Source organism: Bos javanicus, chromosome 15 (assembly GCF_032452875.1).
Source record: "Bos javanicus breed banteng chromosome 15, ARS-OSU_banteng_1.0, whole genome shotgun sequence".
Taxonomy (NCBI): Eukaryota; Metazoa; Chordata; class Mammalia; order Artiodactyla; family Bovidae; genus Bos; species Bos javanicus.
The window spans coordinates 18,438,741-18,460,985 of record NC_083882.1 but is presented as its reverse complement, the minus strand read 5'-3'; the positions used below and the strand labels follow the sequence as shown (position 1 = coordinate 18,460,985).

The 22,245-nt window shown below is 35.5% G+C and overlaps 1 protein-coding gene and 1 non-coding gene across 2 annotated transcripts in view; both read right to left on the bottom strand.

Annotated features, from left to right (window-relative positions):
* Positions 1-22,245, bottom strand: part of DDX10 (DEAD-box helicase 10) — a 311,200-nt gene that overhangs the window by 231,520 nt on the left and 57,435 nt on the right. The window contains exons 10-13 of the mRNA XM_061440233.1: positions 19,189-19,290; positions 17,616-17,703; positions 13,979-14,067; positions 11,080-11,554 (exon numbers count right to left, since the gene is read on the bottom strand). Of these exons, the coding sequence (XP_061296217.1) occupies positions 11,080-11,554; positions 13,979-14,067; positions 17,616-17,703; positions 19,189-19,290 (754 nt within the window). The remainder of the gene's footprint in view (positions 1-11,079; positions 11,555-13,978; positions 14,068-17,615; positions 17,704-19,188; positions 19,291-22,245) is intronic.
* On the bottom strand, positions 18,718-18,843 carry LOC133227196 (U6atac minor spliceosomal RNA). The gene has a single exon (XR_009729754.1). It is a non-coding gene; the product is annotated as a U6atac minor spliceosomal RNA (small nuclear RNA).

The window sequence follows — 22,245 nt, the reverse complement described above, 5'->3', positions numbered from 1 at the left end:
GTAATTTCTATCACAGAACAGCACTAGTTAATGGAAGGTGGGAAAAGGAAAAGAGGAAGGAAGGCCCAGTATACCAGATCTAATCCTGTAACTATAAATCCATTATAAATCTGCCAGACAGGCCGGAAACAAGATAGACAGGCAGGCTCCAGGACACTGATGGAATATTCTTGGGCAATAAAATATCAGTGCTCCCTCCTTGATGTGGAAGGCAAGTTAGAAATAGATTATTATCTTTAAAAATACTCACTGCACAGCACTACTTTGTTCAAGTTATTAAATAAAAAGGTTTAACAGCTATTAACCCATGTATTACTAAGTATGCTTGAAATTGAGTCAACCTAAAAACCTTTAATGAAAAATAGTAAGTAGAAAATAAGATTCACTAAAAGATCGCTTTTCAGATTTCTTTAAAAAAAAATTAAGTCTGAGAAGATATGGGTAAGGAGTAGAAACAAAGACCCTAATAAAAAGTTACCTATTGTTTGATTTGTAAAGTTCTACTTTATGGAATGCCAAAAGATAGGAAAAATAGTCCAGATAGATCAAAAGATGCAAAACAAACAAACAAACAAAAAAACCCAATCCACAAGAGAGAATGTTATTCAGCAAATTCTTATTAAGTGTTTTTGGACTATGCAACCATCTCCTACATCAAACATTGTCCAATCAGTACATCTTCCAAAATTAGGTATCACAGCAAGGAAGAAAGCATTCCTCTGCTCTGTTGCTTCCCATGACAAAAACTAGCAGATATGAAAATGTGTGCAGGTGGAAGAATTATTCTAACCTGTGATCATACACAAAAAAATAATAGTGAATATGCCATTTTAATTTAGAAAACAAACTAAGGTAGGAATTATTACTAGGAGGCAGGCTCTCTAGTGATTGCCACTGAGAAGTTAATTGATTTGCTTATTCCACCAATATGAGGGATGGGGAGGGAACAGATCAACAGTAAGAAAATTTTATCGAGAGATTATCCCTGAAAATACGAGCCCCATCCTTTATGTGCTTTCAGAAAAGTTGCAATATGTGATTTCTATCATGTTTGCCTAATGCTTGGGATTTTCTTCATATATTCCAGGGATATTTACAGTACCCAGTATACTAAGGCACTTGTTTCTGGAGCTTAAAATTAATGCACTGTAAGAATCAACACTGTATTGGCTTTATTAGAACTGTAACAAAATATCACTCTGTTTTCAATCATTTACTATGCCAAATAAAAACCAGCAGATTCTCTGCCCAACAGTATATCAGGACCGTCTGCCACCTCTAGTCTTAACAGCCAGCAGGCAAGCTAAAAGAAGAAAAGAAAGGAAAACAAACCAAAAACAGCAACAGTGTTCTTGGGGAGAAAATGTCCAGAGATTAACATGGTCTGCTTCTTGCTTAATAGAAATATACCTTTTATTCCATAGCAAAACACTCCCAGTTTGAAAAATAATAAAATTTTAAAATTCAGTTTATTAAAAATTCATCATAGGTGTTTCTAATTATGTCTTGTTTAGGAAGAGCTACATCATTGTTTTCTTTTGATACCAAGTATGAAACTGCATCAGTGAATGCCAAGGAGAGGCTCATTGAAAGAAAATGACCTGACACTAGAAACAAGCGTTCAGTGTCCATCATATAAACCATGTTGCAGAGAATGCAGTTACAAGCAAGAAGTATTATTATCTGCTCTCAAGAAGACTCATCTTCCTACATATTCCGCAGTATAGTCAATGTTTCACCAAAAGCCCATTTACCAATCATTTCTTCCTCTTAATCTCTCCTTGTTTAAAGTGCTGAACAAGGAACCAATACCAACAAGGGCCAAGGAACCCACATATCCCAACTGTAGTTAGTGGTATTCCTTACAGGGCCAAATCCTATTCATCAAAAATAACCAAAAGCCATAGGAGGGTTAAAGAGAAAATACATAATTTTCTAAATGACAAACATTATTCATTACATACACACACCCCACAACACTGTATTCTACTATGGCCATACAAACAGAAGAGATGGGGAGGGAAAAAAAAGAATACAGAAGGAGGCTTTATGACCAAATAATAAAAGAGAAAAATATGCACTTAACCCAGAGAGAAAAACAGAAGGCAGCAAAAAAGGTAAAAAAGAAAAAAACTAAGAAAACAAAGAGAGGCTCATGTCATTTTTTAAAATAATTTTAATAATTTTCTTTAATAAAAAAATATATATTTTATAATATTATTGGTCTATGATAAGTTGGAGATTAAAATGCTAGCCCTTCAGCAAACGTAACTTGAGAAGCAAATTTTAAATCATAAAATCACTATACTAATCTTATTTCATGAGTAAATAGTTTATACTTAGACTTTACTATGACTGAAAAATAGGCCTTTCTTAATATACAAGCATCCCTGTTCCCACTGAACTTCACTACAGTGCCACTGCTCTGACCAATTTACTTGCTGGTGCCTACTCCCAAGAGGGTCTGAATTCTCTTTCCATTCCCCCTACCAAGCCTAGCTTTCAAGTGCAATTAAACACCCAGCCATTCACAACACATGCTCAGAGCATCAGTAAAACTGGAGTATTTTAAGAAAAAATGTTTTTGAAATAACATATTTCAACAAAAGCAATAAAGTAATCATCATGGAAAAATATCACTTCAGGATTTTTACCGTTTTAAAATGCACTATCCTTTTTGTTTCAAATTACATATGACTAGAGGAAACACCATAATCTTCAGTGCTTAAAACATCTAAATGTCTTAAACCAGCAATGGTAGACGAATGCCTTACACACTCTCAGGGAGGTGCCTCTAACTATCCTGCTACTTGAAACACTACACCCCATCCCCTGAACACTGTTTCCCCCTTACCTTGCCTCATTTTTCCCACAGCAAATGTTTATATTTTTTGTCCATCTCCCCTTACTAGAAGGTAAGTTCCATGAGGAGAAGGAATGTGATCTTTCAACACCAGGCAAAAAGCAAGTGTGCAATAAATATCTGCTGAAGGAGAGAATTTTTTTTTTAATTTCATTAATCCTTCATTTTATCTAAAATAGAAACTTTCATGATAGGAAAAAAGCTTCACATGGAAGAAAAGGTGATTTAACTCTGCCCATCACCACCAGATGGCACTAGCTTAAACTGCTGCCTTGGACTCAGACATAGCACGGATTTTTGAAGCTGCATTTCAAAAGTACACACCAAAAAGAACAAAGTCAAAAGTGAAATACATTTAGACAAATTTAAGAAACTTGAACAGTTAAATCCAGAGTCACCATAAAGACAGTCTTTCCATTAAAAAGCTTTAGGTAAATATACACATACTGACGGTTTACACTCAACAACAAAGGATCTCAAAAAGGGCATGTTGGAACTAACCTGTTTATAAGCAGAAAACCTGGCATAGTAGTCTAAATTCTCTATAGTTAATATTTGTTATATGGATGCAAGTACTTGTCAATGACTTTGGAAAGATCCTTATTTCTAATTATCCTAACAGTCAAGTTCAAGGTGAACTTCTATGACCTTCAATAGCAGCCTGTCCTATTTCAAACTTGTTTCCTTATCTCTATTTTATGTTAAAATGAAGATAAGAATATCCTGATAAATGCAGTTACTGAAATTTAGGCTATAAAAGTAGGTCATTAGAAAATCCAGTATAAGTCAGCAGTTCCTTTAAACACTGAATATGTATAAAACTAGGAAATGAAAAGAAACAAGATGAAATACTTTTGATATAATAATAATGCAGCATATGAAAGAATAAACATCAATCCAAAAACTTTTAGCTTTCATTTAGAATTTACATCCTGAGGAAACCATTTGCAAATAAAAAAAATCAAATAGAGAAGAAAAGATACACACACATATCCACACACCAACTCGGTATGTACATTTAAACTTCAAGTCACACAATAACTATTCCTTTTGAATTGAAATGAAGCTCTTAAGAATTAAGCACAGAATGCAAAAAAGGGGGGGGCACTGTAAAAAAACAAAAGAACATCATATATACCAACTCTGAACTGCTCAACATTTAAGACTGTGTTTCCACTTCATGGTATCAAAAATTGAGAAAAAGTTTCCTGACTCAGGTTTTATTAATATTTTGAAAAGTTTTCCCTTCTGTTTAATTCAACAGCAATATATAAGATAGTTGCATACAAAGGGTATGAAAATCTCAGGAATCACCAAGAAATGGAAATTAAGACAGTCATTTAGGTATATTACTAACAGCCAAGAAGAAAAGTACTAGCAAAACAGGTAACTGGAATCCAGAGGCCAGTGGAGTAAATAAGTAAAGAAAGACTTCCAAGGAAGAAGATCAGCAATGAATCTTGAAAGATAAAATGTGAAAGCATGGACTGGAGACATTATCAGAAGAAGGAATCCCTTCAGTGCAAGTGGAAACGCACTCTGGGAAGAACGGGCTGGCTGGTAGGTTAACAGCGTAGGGCTAGCTTACAGAGCCCAAATGACAAAGATGAACTGAAGGCCAACCACTTGAAAAAACATAGACTTGAGAGAGGTTCACGGGAAGATGATTCAGAAGAACAATATTTGGGACCAATTATGAAGCTTATCCTACAAGCCAAGTCTGACTACTAAACTAAAGGACACCTGCTAAAATGTAGAAATGACAGGAATCAAAAAAAGCACAATCCAAAGAATCAGATGGGCCCGGGCACAGCAGATTCCACTTTTGCCACTTTACTAACTGTGAAACTTTAGGCAAGCAATCAAACTTTTCAAAGCCTGTTTCTTAACCCACAAAATGGGGGTAATACTGTACAAGGTTGTGGTAAGAGTTTAAGCAATGAGCAGAGATATTCAAAGGCATAGCAGATTACAGAAAACCAAGAAATGTTCACTACTTCCTGATCTTCTACAAAAACATAGCATAGTTATCTGCAAGAAATTTCTGGAAATAAGTTAACATGGTTCATCCCCATTTTTAAATCAAATAATTACAGGGATTAAAAAAAAAAAAAAAAAACAGCTAAATCAGCACTCTGCTAAAGCAGCATGCCCAATCATTCCTCAAACAAGGGCATTACTTTCTCGAAAGTCCATTTTTTAAAAATTTTATCAGAGTATAGCTGATTAAAAACATTGTACTAAGTTTCCACTGTATCAGGGAAGCCCTATATACATATGAACGTGAAAGTCACTCAGTTGTGTCCAACTCAGGGTGATCTCACAGTCTATATGGTCCATGGAATTCTATAGGCCAGTATACGAGAGTGGGTAGCTAGCTGTTCCCTTCTCCAGGGGATCTTCCTAACCCAGGGATTGAATCAAGGTCTCCCGCACTGCAGGAGGATCCTTTACCAGCTGAGCCACCAGAGAAGCACAAAGAATGAATGATCTGCCCCCTCTGAGGTTCTAATTGAGGACCTTCAGATTATGAGACTGACACGCTGCCTACTGCACTAAGAGGGCAGACACATATACATATATTCACTGTTTTAAAGATTATTTTCCCATATAGGTCATTACAGAGCATTGAGTTCCCAATGCAATTCAGTAGGTCCTTTATTGCATGCTAAGTCACTTCATTTGTGTCCAACTCTTCATGATCCTAAAGACTGTAGCCTGCCAGGCTCCTCTGTCCATAGGATTCTCCAGGCAAGAATACTGGACTGGGTGCAAGACCCTCCTTCAAAGGATCTTCTGGACCCAGGGATCAAACCCACATCTCTTGAGTCTCCTGCATTGGCAGGTAGGTTCTTTGCCACTAATGCCACCTGGAAAGTCCACGTCCTCATTAGTTATCTATTTTATACATGAAAGTGAAAGTGAAAGTCACTCAGTCGTGTCCAATACTTTGTGACCCCATGGACTAAACAGTCCATGGAATTCTCCAGACCAGAATACTGGAGTGGAGTCTATCCCTTCTCCAGGGGACCGTCCGAACCTAGGAATCAAACCAGGGTCTCCTGCAGTGCAGACAGATTCTTTACCAGCTAAGCTAACCAGGGAAGCCCATTTTATGCATAGCAATGTGTATATGTTAATCCCTGTCTCTTGACTTATCCCTTCCCCTGCCTTCCCCCATGGTAACCCCATAAGGTTGTTTTCTACATCTGTGACTCTATTTCCATTTTGTAAATAAGTTCATTTGTAACACTTTTTTTAGATTCCACATATAAGCAATATCATATGACATTTGTCTTTCCCTGCCTGACTTCCTTCATTCAGTATGACAATCTCTAGGTTCATCCATGATGCTGCAAATGGCATTATTTCATTATTTTGTATGAATAATACTCCATTGTATATATGTACCACATCTTCTTTATCATTCCTTTGTCAACAGTCCATTTAAAAATGTCCATTTTTAAATCAACAGTCTTAAAACATATAAACAATATCCATAACCTAATACCTTCTATATAGTATTTTTTGAGAGGTATACTGTACAGTATTAATATCCACAAGAACATGCCAGTTAACTGGACAGAGAATTCCACCCAGAAAAATATTCATATAATAATGAATTTCATTTAATGACTCCACATGATGTATCTACTCTCAACATCATTTTTAGTTTTATTTATAACCAAATGATTCATTTCTAAAGGGCACTGTACTTGCCTAGTTAACAGTCTAAATATACTAAATTATAAACTCCTTAAATACCTGGCTAAAACATCAGCTGGACCTGTGGTATCAGAATACGGCTTAGTACCGTCCAGATCAACGCAGGACACTGAAAATATGAAAACTGGTCTATCAACTATGCTAAAATCAAAAAAGTAGTCTTATTTTCTGATACTACTACACCTAGAATAAATAAAATACATCACTTTTTCTTTCTATAATGCATCCTGATTCAAAAAAAGCTTTCAGTACTACCTCAGACACTGCCTAGCCACTGCACTAGCAAACCTCTATCAACTCTTTACTTCTATCTTCCTATTTTATTTCATCAAGTGGAAATAACAGCTAACTTTAACTATACTCCTTCTACATACACAAACTGTTCTGGTTACTTTCTATCTCTAGGCATCTCAATAACTATGACAGGGAGTAATTTTACAGAGATGGACACTAAGCCTCAGTACTGAAACTGAACATAATATCAGAAATAGCTCCCCACATTAAACACACTTTCTTGCGACCATGGGCTCATTCTGTACTCTCTACTTAGAATGTTCTTTTTCCCCTTCCTATTAATTCATATCCATTCTTTTTCTATTTTTTAATTGAAGGATAATTGCTTTACAGAATTTTGGTGTTTCCTGTCAAACCTCAATATGAATCAGCCATAGGTATACATATGTCCTCTCCCTCTTGAATCTCCTTCCCATTTCCCTCCCCATCCCACCCCTCTAGGTTGATACACAGCCCCTGTTTGAGTTCGCTGAGACTTACAGCAAATTCCCATCGGCTATCTATTTTACATATGGTAATGTAGGTTTCCATGTTACTCTTTGCATACATCTCACCCTCCCCTCCCCTCTCCCCATGTGCATAGTTTGTTCTCTGTTTCTCCATGGCTGCCCTGCAAATAAATTCTGCGGTACCATCTTTCTAGATTCCATATATATGTGTTAGTATACAATATTTTTCTCTTTCTGACTTACTTCACTTTGTATAATAGGCTCTAGCAATAGCAGAATATACGAAGCAGAAAAACAGATTAGTGAGCTGGAAGATAAAATGGTGGAAATAACTGCTGAAGAGCAGAATAAAGTAAAAAGAACAAAAAGAACTGAGGAAGAGACCTCTAGGACAATATATTAAACTCATATCCATTCTTTAAGGTTCAACTTCCCTCATGGTCTTCTCTACTGAAGTGCCAATGTTAACATTTTAAAATATTTGGTTTCAATAATCAATAAAGAAATCCAAAATTTTGTACTGAAATTTCAGTTTAATAATCTGTTAAAGTATAAGCCTCTGAAACTTACTAAGAACACAGCTCAGTTCCTGGCATCTCGTAGGCACACTTCCAGGAGGAGAGAACAAAAAAAGCAAGGAGGAAGAGAAAGGGGAAAGGAGTCGGGACAAGAGTCAGAAAAATCCCAGTTCCCATATGTTGGAATAAATCAAGACCCACTTGACTTCGCATGCTGTCTGGCTCTAGGTGAGTGATCACACCAACATGGTTATCTGGGTTATTAAGATCTTTTTTGTATAGTCATTCTGTGTATTCTTGCCACCTAAACTTAATTTCTTCTGCTTCTGATAGGTTCATACCATTTCTGTCCTTTATTGTGCCCATCTTTGCATGAAATGTTCCCTTGGTATCTCTAGTTTTCTTGAAGAGATCTCCAGTCTTTCCCATTTTATTGTTTTCCTCTATTTCTTTGCTTTGTTCACTTAAGAAGGCTTTCATGTCTCTACTTACTATTCTTTGGAACTCTGCATTCAGATGGGTATGTCATTCCTTTTCTCCTTTGCCTTTCACTTCTCTTCTTTTCTCAGCTATTTGTAAGGCCTCCTCAGACTGCCATTTTGCCTTCTTGCATTTATTTTTCTTGGGGATGGTTTTGATCACCACCTCCTGTACAATGTTACAAACCTCCATTCCATAGTTCTTCAGACACTCTGTCATCTAATCCCTTGAATCTATTTGTCACTTCCACTGTATAATCGTAAGGGATTTGATTTAGGTCATACCTGAATGATCTAGTGGTTTTCCCTACTTTCTTCAATTTCAATCTGAATTTGGCAATAAGGAGTTCATGATCTGAGCTACAGTCAGCTCCTGGTCTTGTTTTTGCTGACTGTATAGAGCTTATCCATATTCGACTGCAAAGAATATAATCAATTTGATCTTGGTATTGACTATCTGGTGATATCTATGTGTAGAGTTGTCTCTTATGTTGTTGGAAGAGGGTGTTTGCTATGACCAGTGCATTCTCTTGGCCAACAGAATAAATAACAACAATTCTATGTTCACCCTAATGTTGCATAAAATGCATCTGACAAACTTCACTATCCATTTCTAATAAAAACAACAAATCAGCCAGAAATAGAATGAACTTTCTCAATCTGTTAAAAGCATTTACAAAAAAAAATCTATGGCTAACATCAGATGTAATGGTAAAGGACTGAATGTTTTCCCTCCCTAAGCACAAGACAATGATGCCCATTCTCACTGTTATTCAACATGCAGTGTAATCAAATAAGAAAATGTAATAACAACATATGGATTGGAAAGGAAGAAATGAAACCATCTTTATTCACAAATACCATGACCAGCTACAGAGAAAATCCAAAAAATATCCAAAGAATCTCAAAAAACAGCCACAATAACTTAATAGGACAGTTTAGAATGACTGGTATACAAAAACTGTACTTCTACATTCTAGCAACAAAAAATGGAACCTGAAATTTTTAAAGTATCATTTATGATAGCATTGAAAACTACAAAATAGGAAGAGATGGATCTAACAAAATATGTTTTAAGATCCACATGCTTAAAATAATTTTAAAATGCTAAAAGACACTAAAGAGGGCCTAAATAAATGGAAAGATATGCTGTATTCATGAACCAGAAGAGTCAACACTGTTAAGATGTCAATTCTCCCCAAATAGATTTCAAGGTTCAATGTAATCTCAATGAAGATGCTATAAGACTTTTTGTAAAATCTTACTAGCTGATTCAAAAACGTATATGGAAATGCAACGGTCTAAAAAAATAGACAAACAGATTTTTAAAATATGAAGTTGGAAGACTAATACTGATCTGAGACTTACTATAAAGCTGTACTAACTGACAATGGCATTATTGCTGAAAGAACAGCTGTATAGAGCCGAAGCAAGTCAACATACAGACCTACACAGACATGGTCAACTAATTTTCAACACAGAGTCAAGGTAACTAGAATGGAAAAAGTGCAGCAACTTCAAACAGAGTTCTGGTTCAACTAGACAACTACACAGCAAGGAGGGGAGGCAGTTGGAACCTCGGCTCTTACCTCACACCAGATACAAAAATTAAATTGAAATGAATATTAGCCCTAAATTCAAGTGCTAAAACTATAAAACAGCCAAAAGAAAACATAAGTGAAAATTTAAATCAAACTTCAAAAATCAGATTATTGGTCAAGACATGAATACTGGAGTCAGAATACCTATATCCAAACTCCAATTTTCCAATAACTAATTATGAAACTCACTATTTTACTATCTCTATATCTCAGTTTTTTTCCTCTTTCTTGTACCTGATAGGATATCCACCTCACAGGGATTATACAAGGACCATATGAGATAATGCTTAGAAAATGCCTGATACATATTAAATACTCAATAAGCATGTTTGCTACTTTTTAAATTGCCATTTAGTTATTTAAAAAAACACCTATCCAAGTTTCATAGTTCAAAATTTAGTGTTCCCTATTGTGAGTCTTAGAAATGTATAAAGAACAAGAGTTCAGGTTTATTTTTCATTCAAATGCTGTCTAAAGAAATGATCAAGAATAAGGAATACAAAATTAAAGAAAAATAAGGGAAGGGCAGAGAAACATATTTACTGTGCACCTTCAAGTATCCCAGGAAACAGGCGCTTTACCTGGATTATCTTTTTTATTCCTCCTAGAAGGTGTCTAGTGAGAAACATGAAACTTTTAATAAACCTTCATAACTGGTCTTTAAATAGAAGTGCTGGCTTTCTATTTCAAATTATGGATTGGTGCCCAAAACGAAATCTCTCATTAAAAGTTTAGAGAGACTGAATTGTTGTAAGGGATATTTGTAATTATTTAACTCAGAAATAGTGTGTTAAGAATCACAATGAAGGATCCTCACATCATAAGCCACAGAACCCTATCATCTTACTTAATATTATAATCATGACTCTGGCTACTTTAAAAATATGCATCAGAAAGCCAATAAATGAGAAGATTACAGCTGTCAATCTCTTAAGAGTTCCCGAAGTTATGAAAAATGAGAATTCTTTGGCACCTATTCCATCTCTAAAGATGTAGACGGAGGGAGAGTTTACAGCAAATAAAGTCATTCTACAAATTTCTCCTGGTTATTTTCCCATACTTCCTCAAAGGCAAAAAGCAGCACATCATAAGAGCGGTAAGGAAATAAAAGCCCCCCGACCTCTGATCCTCCACTGGAGGTAAGCTTACCTGCAGTGTTTTGTTCTCTTTAAGATCCAACCCAAACACGTTGTGCCGCTTCACTTTAAATAAGTCAGCCTCGAGGCCATCGTCGTCCTCCTCATCGTCTCTGTCCAAGAACTGTACAGGGGCTTCCCGGTCCTTCTGGGACTCTTCACTGCTAGGGACAGACTCAAGTGGAGATCCTTCTGCTCTTCTCAGTTTCTCGTCCATTTCTTCTTCATCTTCTTTCTCTTCTTCCTCTTTATCACTAATGCCACTATCCGGTCTGTACCCTGTCCCTTCTGGTCTCTTCCCACCTTTCTGAAGAATAGACATTTTTTCACTGAAGTAGGCTCTAAATTCTTCCACTTCATCATTGGTCAGGGAGGGAGCCCTTGGCTCAGTTACTTTATTATCTTCACTCACTACCAGTTCCTTGCTGGGTTGCTTTTGCATTCTCTGAAGAAATCTTATCCGTGGTGCCACAGCAAGACCAAGAGACCTTAAATATAAGCAAAGGAAGAGTTATCTCAACACACTGATGGTTGTGTTTATGAATTTATAGTGAAATGGTTCCTCAGAGTTCAGATGTTTTAGAGTTTTTTTTAAAAGAAAATGTCCTTCTGAGATATAACTCCATCTTGACAAGTCAGGTGATCCAAAAGATACTGAATACTTGTCACAAAATATTGGAGATGTCTGTTTTTCATTAGGTGGTTAACATGATTAACAAAATAAAGAGCATAAGATGAGAAAAAAACAACTACTAGATCTATCTATTTCCAGTATAACTCTCTCAGCCTCAGCTTTCTCAAATATTAATACAAGATAAAAATATCTACCAGGCCTATCTCAGTTGTTGTAAATATCTGATGCACTAACTATATGAAAATACTTTGTAAAATATGTTTTTATTTATATAAAAATATAAATACTAAAGCTCAGGGGAGGCAGTGGGAGGGAGACTCAAGAGGGAGCAGATACATGTATACATACAGCTGATTCACACCATTGTACAGCAGAAACTAACTCAATAATGTAAAGCATTTATACTCCAATTAAAAATAAATAATATTAAAGCTGGAAAAGACATGGCCATGAAAGAACGCATGTTCTCTGCAAGGAATGAACTCAAGTATTATCATCCTCTCTTCTAAGACATTTAACATGGCATAATAACCTCTGTAAAAAAAGGATATTTAAACCCGAGATCAAAAAAAGAAAAAAAAAATCTTATTTTCTCCTTCTAAGATCAAGACTTACTTTATGATTAGGTCTTTCCCAGCTTCTAAGTTCCCACAGATGCATTGGAAATAAGCTTTTAATAAAAAGCTAACATTACAAAATGGATCCACTGCCTTTTTCCTAAGACATGATTCACAGAAACTGATGGGTGTAGTTGTAAAACCTGGATTCAGAAACAGAACTATTGAAGTTCAAACCCTGGCTCTGTCAGCTACTAGCTGTGTGATCAAGGACATAATTAAACCTCTCTATACCTCAGCTCTCTTATTTGCAAGATGGCATGACAAGAATACTGACATTGTAAGACTTGTAAAAATGAGTTCATAGATACAATGCATCTAAAACAGTGCCTAGCACATATGCAGCCACTTCTGAGCACTTGTCACTATCACTGTTATAGGGATACAGTTAGGATCACAAATTCAGCATCCATCAGAAATTAAAACACCAGCTTAAGCTGCACCAGGTTTCCCAGGTGGCACTAGTGGTAAAAAACTGCCTGCCAGTGCAGGAGACTTAAGAGGTGTGGGTTCAATCCCTGGGTCAGGAAAGTTCCCCGGAGGAGGGAAGCATTAAAGACCCGTGTCTCTCCTGTTTGTTAATATCTCAGCTATGTCAAAGAGAAAACCAGGATAGAATGTCATAAACCACAAAAACTCAGCTAATAATCTAAACCATGAATCATATTCAGAAATTTTAAAATTAGTAACTTGGTAAAGAGATAAGAAAAGCACGTTTCCATGGCATCTGATTTGCTATCCATTACCTAAACAAAAAGTCAGTGACCTTACTTTGTTATCTTGCAAATTAAGTGGTTCTAAAATGTTATAACTGACAAATTACCTGTTATACTGAACTTGCAATCTAACATGAAGAACAGAAAATAGCAGCTCACCCAGATACAAGCTTTTATTAGACTTAACTTAAAGGTAAAGGCACTCGAATTCCTGAAAAGCAGGCCAAATACACAGACTTTGCTGTGAAAGTACATATTTCATCCCAGATTGGATTTCAAGCTGACATTCAAAGTACGAGTAACCCCAAGGGCGCTTCTCTAGGATTTTGTCACTGCTTTTCCCACAGGTAGAACCCCACTGAAAAATGGACGCTCCTGAAAAGATTAGGGGAAAAATATCCTTCATATACTAGCCAAAACAGGACCAAGAGTTCCATTTTCGTATAACAGCAATTGCAATTACTAAAGACAGATCTTTTACCATGGTAACTGTGAGCACCTGTAAGAAACACCAAGACACAAAGAATACCCAGGCAACAAGCAGCACGGGATACCAATCTAAAAGAAGGGAAGAACCAATGAAGAGACCTGCATCCAAAGCATAAAAAGAACCGTGTGTGGGAAACCAGGTCAGCTTTTTAGAAAAAAAGACATCTCAAGATTTCAAAGAATGCTGGTCAACTGCTCTCCATCTCCTTTAAGACCAAACTACAGGAAATTGCCAGCCTTTTAGGAATTTATATTCACAAACAAGAAATTTCTTTCTGACTGAACTGAACAGTCAACAAGTTTCCTACAGCTTATACAGTCTTTCTCTGCAAATCTTCAACAGATTCTTTCAAGGTAACATAAAGAGGTTTAAACTAGGATTCTCAGAAGCAGGTTTCAAACGAATTCCCTCTAACTCTGAGGACTCACAATCAAAATTATAATAGGAATACTTACAGGGCATAATCAGATATAGGTAACTTGCTCACATCAAAAATTTCTTTATCCTTCATCAGATACACTGAACGTATGTAGGAGACGAAACACTGTAAACAAAAAAGGGTGAGGTATATGACATAACAGTCAGAAATGGAAAATGAATTTTAACTGAGATAAAAGAAAGTAATCAAAGGAATAAATTCAACAGTAGTGAAAACTCTTAAAAATAGCTGAGTATATCTCCATTCCATAAAAACAAACAAACAAAAAATCTACCTTTTTAGAATTGTAATCTGAGAAAAGACTATAAAATTTGGTTTCATCAAGCCAACTGAACATAAAATATAAACTTCTCAAAAAGCTATTCTATAAGTTAAAATCATTCAGGTACATTAATGGGAAAAAATATAGGTTTTGAAATAACAGTTGAAATCTGAGTTCCACATCTTACAAGCTGAGCAAGTTTATTATTTCTCTGTCAGTTTCCTCATCTATCAAGATAATATAAAAGTACCTTCTACTTTGAGTGTAATGAGAACTAAATGAGAAAAATGCATGTAGACCACTTGAGCATTTCTTCTGAAATATATTAAATATCAATGAATATCAGTTATTCATAATAATTATTACTGGAAAACATCCTTGTAATAAAACTAGTACAACAAAATAAAATTTTACTGTACCTAAGCTTAATAAAATCATAACAGGAAAAGTTTAGGAATAAACTTTTTTATAAACTTTAATCAATTATTTACTGAAATTTCAAGTAATTCATCATTATAATTTCAAGTAGTTTGTCATTAACTTGCGATAATTTCTTCTGTGTTTTAAAAAAAAGTAAACTATCTTTATGCCAAGAACCATTGCAAACTAAAAGGTAAACATGGTCCTAAATGCTGTCAGTCTGAAAAACAAACAGCAAAGATGGTGAAAAACAAACAAACAGCAAAGCAGAAGTTTTATTTTTTATTTTAAAATTAAGCTTTGTAAACTATATTTAATTCCCATTTCTATATTTCCTAAACTTCACATTTTTTCTAACTTTACACTAATCCTTTCTTCAAACCATTTACACTAGTCTCCAAACCATTTTCCCTGTCTCCATAGGCATTAAAATGAATAATTCAAGGATAATTTTCCACCTACAATCACCCACAAGAAATCACCCCAGTTGCTTATCGTTTTTGTTCTATCCAGATTATAATCAAAAGCTAGAAAATAACTTCTATGAAATCAGATAGCTTGCTGCAGCTGCCAACAGTTAGCCATTCTGCTAAACCATGCATGACATCCAATAAATCACATCATTTATTTCAATGTGCTTTTCTATGATCTTGTTCTAGAAGGCTCATTTGCTGTATGCAGAAACCACTGAAACAGCATCCTTCCAGTTTTTCATATTTCCTGATTCGTAACTGAATGAGCCAGGTATGCAGTAAGTCACAACATCAGAATTCACGTACACTATTTTCAAATTGTGCATACTATTTCCAAAGCTTCTACAAGATTTACCTCCAAGTTTAAAGTATGCTGCTAGATAAAACATGCACATAAATGTTTTCATGCCCAAATATATGCCCAAACATTTTAAGAAAAATAATCTGTTTAAAGACTATTTTCATTAGATTTCAGGTAAAGTGAGCTTACGTAAGTTTGAATATGTTTTATTTATATATTTTAGAATGAATTTCATGTTTTTCTCATATTTTAGAATTAATTTCTCCTGATGTATCATGGAAGTTCTGAAGAAAGTCAGACCTGGATTTAAATCTTAGGTCTATCACTTAATAGATACATCACCCTGGACAATTTTTAATTTTCTCAAGCTCCTGTTTTCCCATCTACAAAATCAAATCAATTATCACCTACCTCACAGGTTGTTGGGAAGATTAAATAATAATACACATCCAACTGTCATATAGGGCCATGCCATGGCTAAGGGCCTATCACATACTGCTGCTGCTGCTGCTAAGTCACTTCAGTCGTGTCCGACCCTGTGCGACCCCATAGACGGCAGCCCACCAGGCTCCCCCATCCCTGGAATTCTCTAGGCAAGAATACTGGAATGGGTTGCCATTTCCTTCTCCAGTGCATGAAAGTGAAAAGTCAAAGTGAAGTCGCTCAGTCGTGTCCGACTCTTAGCGACCCCACGGACTGCAGCCTACCAGGCTCCTCAGTCCTTGGGATTTTCCAGGCAAGAGTACTGGAGTAGGGTGCCATTGCCTTCTCCAATCACATACTAAGCAAGAAGATCTTACACTTAAAAAGTTAACTTGGGTTATTTTTTTATCAAATTATTTATCACTATGCTTATGATGAAAGTTAATTCAGATCACATACTAAGCATCTGAATTTAACTTTCATCATAAGCATGCCGCTGCTGCTAAGTCACTTCAGTCATGTCTGATTCTGTGTGACCCCACAGACAGCAGCCCACCAGGGTCCCCCGTCCCTGGGATTCTCCAGGCAAGAACACTGGAGTGGGTAGCCATTTCCTCCTCCAATGTATGAAAAGTGAAAAGTGAAAGGGAAGTTGCTCAGTCGTGTCTGACTCCTCATAACCCCATGGACTGCTTATCATCATGAGCATAGTGATAAATAATTTGATAAAAAAATAACCCAAGTTAACTTTTTAAGTGTAAGATCTTCTCTTTAAATAAAACTTCTTTGCTTTAATTATCCAATTTCAAAAGACTAACTCCTGACTTTTTCTGCTCAGGCTCTTCTATCTACTCTGGATGGCCTTTCCATACCTCCTCTTTATTTTCTTCTTCCAAATCTCTGAATCCCTACTATCTAACTCATTGTTGATGTGTTACGGGAAATGCAGATATAGATTTCCTATGTAGATCTCATAACTAAAATATTTTAGTTAGTTAGTAACAGAGTGCTGAAAATGAAGAGTTTCATAACAGGGATTCAAATATTTGTCAATTCAAATACTAAACCGCTGTAAGCACAATGCAAAATAATTTCACATCTTCCTTTTCTAAAGAATCTACTGCTGAGTACTCTAAGAACAAAAAAAATACGTATTACTAAAAGTGACATTTCCTTGGGTATTTGCTAATCAAGAGGACTTATAAGTCCAAAAAAGCAGTTTGGGAACATTACGTCACATTTATAGATTAAAACCTCATTTCTAAAGACAATTTAGCAAGAATGCTATGCTTTCTGGAAATTTAACCTAACATTAATTTTACAGTCAATAGAGTACAGTGAGAAGTTAATAACAACTTTACTGAAGAAACCAAATTGATATCTTTATTAAGTTATCTTGTATACTTAATAATCATTAAGCAGATTTTCTATATGTCTGGCAAAATTATGGACAAGTAATAGACATTTTTCCAAGTTACTGTAAGGAATATATAATTTTTGGACTTCCCTGGCAGTCAGTGGTTAAGACTGTGAGCTTCCACCACAAGGGGCACAAGTTCAATCCCTGGTTGGAGAACTAAGATGCGGCATGTCACGTGGCATGGCCAAAGAAAAATTTTTTTACAGAAATATGTAACTTTTTCAAAGTTAAAGAATAAGGTAAAGCTATCTTAAAAGTATACTACCTGAATATCTGAAGTAGCAGAAAATGATACAATTGAACTTTATTACATGCTCTAGTCCAAGGAAGGTATCCAATTCAAAAATAACTTACCCTTTGAGCTCTTTCTTTTAAATCTTGATCTTGAGCTAAAAATGATTCCAATTTTTTCTGAACATCTATAAGTTTTTCTGGATTGATTCTTTTATAACAAAAAGATAAAAGTTAAACTAAGACATCTTGATTTTAGAAGCTGAAAATAGTATACATTATTTTCTATTTTCCTCGGTATTTTTAAAATCCGTAACATCTTTTCTCATCTATGACCCAGATTAGATCGAAATTACACTAGACCTAAAGTTGACTCTGTATATTTCAAATAATGCAGAAAAAATAAATAAAATAAAATCAGACATTTTCTCTAAACAACCTATGCTGAGTGAAAGATTAGGTTAACACCACAATTAGCAATGTTCCTCTTAAATCTTTAAAGATAGAAAGTAGTCCCTCCTGGGAGGTGGATCATCAATGAAACAGAACAAATAAAAGCAAATGTTCATTTTTTATAAGATTTCCATTTCAGTCAAATATCAAAAAAATCAAATTCAAATAATAAGTAGTCAAGGATATAAACATTGTTTTCCTTATCTGGAAATTAGGCATAATATAACAGAATTGTTACTTAAATTTATCCAGATTTAGAATGAAAATTATGGGAAAAAAATGAAATTCTTACAAGCATCTATTCTATATTTCACAAAGGAAATCCCACTTGTTTTCTAAACAATTTTGTTTTCTAAACAATTTTGTTCCTGAAAAGTTGCAGTGGTGATAGGTGGTAGCAGATGAGGTTTTTCTTTAATTACAGAAAATATCAAAATACATATACATAAAAACCTTAACTCAGTCTCAACAATTACAGAGCTCACACCCAACTTTGTTTTACCTAAACCCTTACCCACTCCTCCACCAAATCTAACCTACTTTCCTACAAATAAAGCCAGGGTGTTTCAGTTCAGTTCAGTTCAGTCGCTCAGTTGTGTCCGACTCTTTGCAACCCCATGGACTGTACAGTCCATGGAAATCTCCAGGCCAGAATACTGGAGTGGGTAGCCTTTCCCTTCTCCAGGGGATCTTCCTGACCCAGGAATCGAACCAAGGTCTCCTGCATTGCAGGTGGATTCTTTACCAACTGAGCTATCAGAGAAGCCCCCTCAAAAAACAGTGGTTAGATGCGATGAAGTAGGTGGCAATGCTTTAACTGTATGCGTGTTGTCAGGCCTGAGAGGTTCTTCCATCCTAGTCAAGGGGAGTGCTAACCTTCTCTCCTTTCATATAAAACAATATAAATGAGCCTACAACCAAATCTACTGATACTCAATCTAAACATCTTCAATGACAGGAGAGCACAATCCTCTGAAAAGGACAAACAATCCTAAAAATAAGTTCATCCAAGAGGTTTAATCTTTTCAACCATCAATGCCTCCTGATGCCAACAAGGTCTGTTTTTCATCTTGTATTATCCTCTGACCATTTTCTAAAAGAGTTGTTAAAACAAACAAAAAGTCCAAAATCCGAAAGCAGAAAAGATTAGAGGGAGGAGGGAATTAGGTGGACATAATTAGGCACAGTAATTTCATGACTTCATTTTTCTAACAATAACATCAAGACAGCAAGTCATTCTTACTTGATTTCCTTCACAGGAACTTTCTTCTGAAGAAGCTGCTGTACCATCCCTTTTTCTTCTGAGGGAAGCAAAATTAATAAAGCTTCACCATCCTCTTTGTACCTAAACAAAAAAAGAAAATCTCTTCCACATTAATGCAATCTGCATTTTACATTTTAACAGCTTGATGAATAGGTAACAAGAAAGCAAGTTCACCAAATTAGTAAGTATTAGGAATACCATGTTCTTTAACATCTGTGACAACAGAAAACTAGGGCCTCTTGGAACACCTTTTTCAAATATTCATCACTACTTACACCTCCTAGTGATTTTGTACAACTCCTAATAAAGACACACAAAAAAGATAATCTCAAAACATTCTCTTAAGGGTTCGTGTTATAAATATGAGGGGAAAATAAATTTTTATAGTTAATCAAATAAACTATTTACTGAGAAACTCTGTGCCAGGTATAAACTTGGAAGAACAAAAACAAGATGAATATCCCTGTCTTCAGTGATCTAACAATATGGTTACCAGAAAAGACAAACACACACAAAAGCAAGAGATTCAAACTACAGCCCCAGAATGGTAGAGCAGTAAGTGTGAAAGGACAGCCACTGGCAATAAATGCCAAGAACTCAGAAGTGAAAGGAAGACACTCAAGGGTAGCCAAAGAAGAAGAGAAATATGTATGTCACAGCAAATGAAATTTGAGGTGGGCCTAAAAAGTGTGTAGAAAGGGAAGTGAAGTGAAGTGAAGTGAAGTCGCTTAGTCCTGTCCAACTCTTTTCAACCCCATGGACTGTAGCCTACCAGGCTCCTCCGTCCATGGGATTTTCCAGGCAAGAATACTGGAGTGGGTTGCATTTCCTTCTCCAGGAGATCTTCCCCACCCAGGGATCAAACCCAGGTCTCCTGAGTTGTAGACAGACGGTTTACCGTCTGAGCCACCAGGGAAATCACATAGAAAGGGAAAGGCTACAATAATCCAAAGAGGAAGAATGGCATGAACAAAGGAGTGGGAACTAGGAAATAAACACAAGAGTAAACTAAAGATAGGAGAAAGACAGCATTTCTAAAAAAGCTGAAGGATAAGAAATTCTTTTAACATTCTATATGCAAATTCAGAGATGGAGAGAGGATGTAAAAAGGCTCCCAAAGTCTAGGCCAGAGATGCAGCAAAAGGGGTAAAGAGAAATCTCAAGAATATCAAAAAGGCATCCAAAGAAGATCTCAATCTTCAGACTGACTCATAAGCAAAAATAATAAGTCTAACCATCTACATCTATCTTATCTACCCATTCATGCATTCAGGGATAATCTTGGAGGATGAGTCATGAGTAAAGTCACAAAGGGGCCATATCCAAATGTTTGAAACTATATCTAACAGAATACACACATGAAAGGGTAAGGTTAAGGTGGATTACAACACTGAAATTTAGAAGATTTCCCAAAGAAAAACAAGTCCAAAGTCAAATCCCACAAAGCAAGTATCTTTTAATAAAGATTATCACTGGCTGTTTACATCACACACATCTTTTCCCAGTAATAATGTAAGACACAAATTATCTCCCACATACCAACACCTAAAATTTTCCAGTAAGCTTTTATTTCAAAAAGAAAAGCGCTTTTAAAAAAGCATAAAAACATTTCCCTCTTTCTAAAAAATGCTTATAAGAATAATCCTAAAAAAAAAAATTAAAAAAAATAAAAAAAAAAGAATAATCCTATTTACCCATGAGCTAGCTTTTTTATTTCTGAAGCAATATCCAAGGCCCAAAGCTAAATATATGCATAAAGAGAAATAAATGTTCTTCATAAGACCTACATTTTAAAATTCTATATATTTAGATATTTTAAGAAACATTGTAGGCACACACACACACACACACACAAAAAGCCCTGCATCTGAAATACAACAAAAAATCTCATTTTTATAATCAGTGTTAGTACCATGTGACTTTTATATAACTCTTCAGAATTTATGATGAGCTTCATTTTACACTGACTTGCCAAACTTAAAGACAAGCAACCAACAGAGGAAGCAAATAAAAAGTCCTGAAAGGCCAAGAAGTTGGCCCAAATAAATAAGCAGCTGATGACTACATATTGGAGACTTTAAGCTTTCAATTCAATATTTTTTTTCAACTCTACCAGGATTCCCTCCACAAAGTAGAAGCCTCAATAGACTGATCATGATTACCTGATATCAGGAAACTTAACCTCTACACACTACAAGGAAAACAAGTAAAAAACAAAAAATTGAGATATTTTTTAAAATCTACATTTATTATATAATTTTAACTCATTTAACACATATCTGAGTACTACGAATATTAGTGTATTCTCTTGATGATTAAACTGACAGTTTGAATTTGCCTTTCATATCTAACATACACCATATGTACCTAAAAGCTGGTCACTAAATATTTGGTGAAAAAAATGCAAACAAACCACTAGAAGTTGCACTAGCAGATGAAATACTGAATTTGGAGCCAAGAGAGCTGATTTCAAGTCCCAGCCCCACTATTCATTAGCTGTATAATCTTGAATAATGAGTCATTTTATCTCTACATATTGTATTTTCTTATTTATAAATTACAGTTGGAATTATATGATCTTTATTCCTTCAGGATCTAAATTCTAGTATCAATATACTAGTCACTGTTCACAATATAAGGATGATCAAGAGGTGTAGAAATGGCGGCCACTGTTGGTCACACTCTGCTATATTCCATAGCGCTTCTCTTTTTAGCCCCCTCCCTGTGTCTGCTTCTATCCTCCTTAGGCCTTACCTGTGGCAACAAGCCCCAGGAGTTCCTGTCACTGAGGGAAAACAGTACATTCAGCCATGCAGATGCAGACAGACAGTATAAGAATCAGAGTTCAACTGTTCCTCCTGCACAATGTGGTACAAAGGAGAGCTTATTCCAGGAAAAAGGGTATCTCTGAGTCACAGAGTATCTAAAGACCCTACACTAGATTCAAAAAGGAAAAAAAAAAAAAAAAGACTGGAAAATATCCTGCAGCCTAGGTCATCTGCAGCCTAAGATCTTAGAAATACAAACAGGTATAAC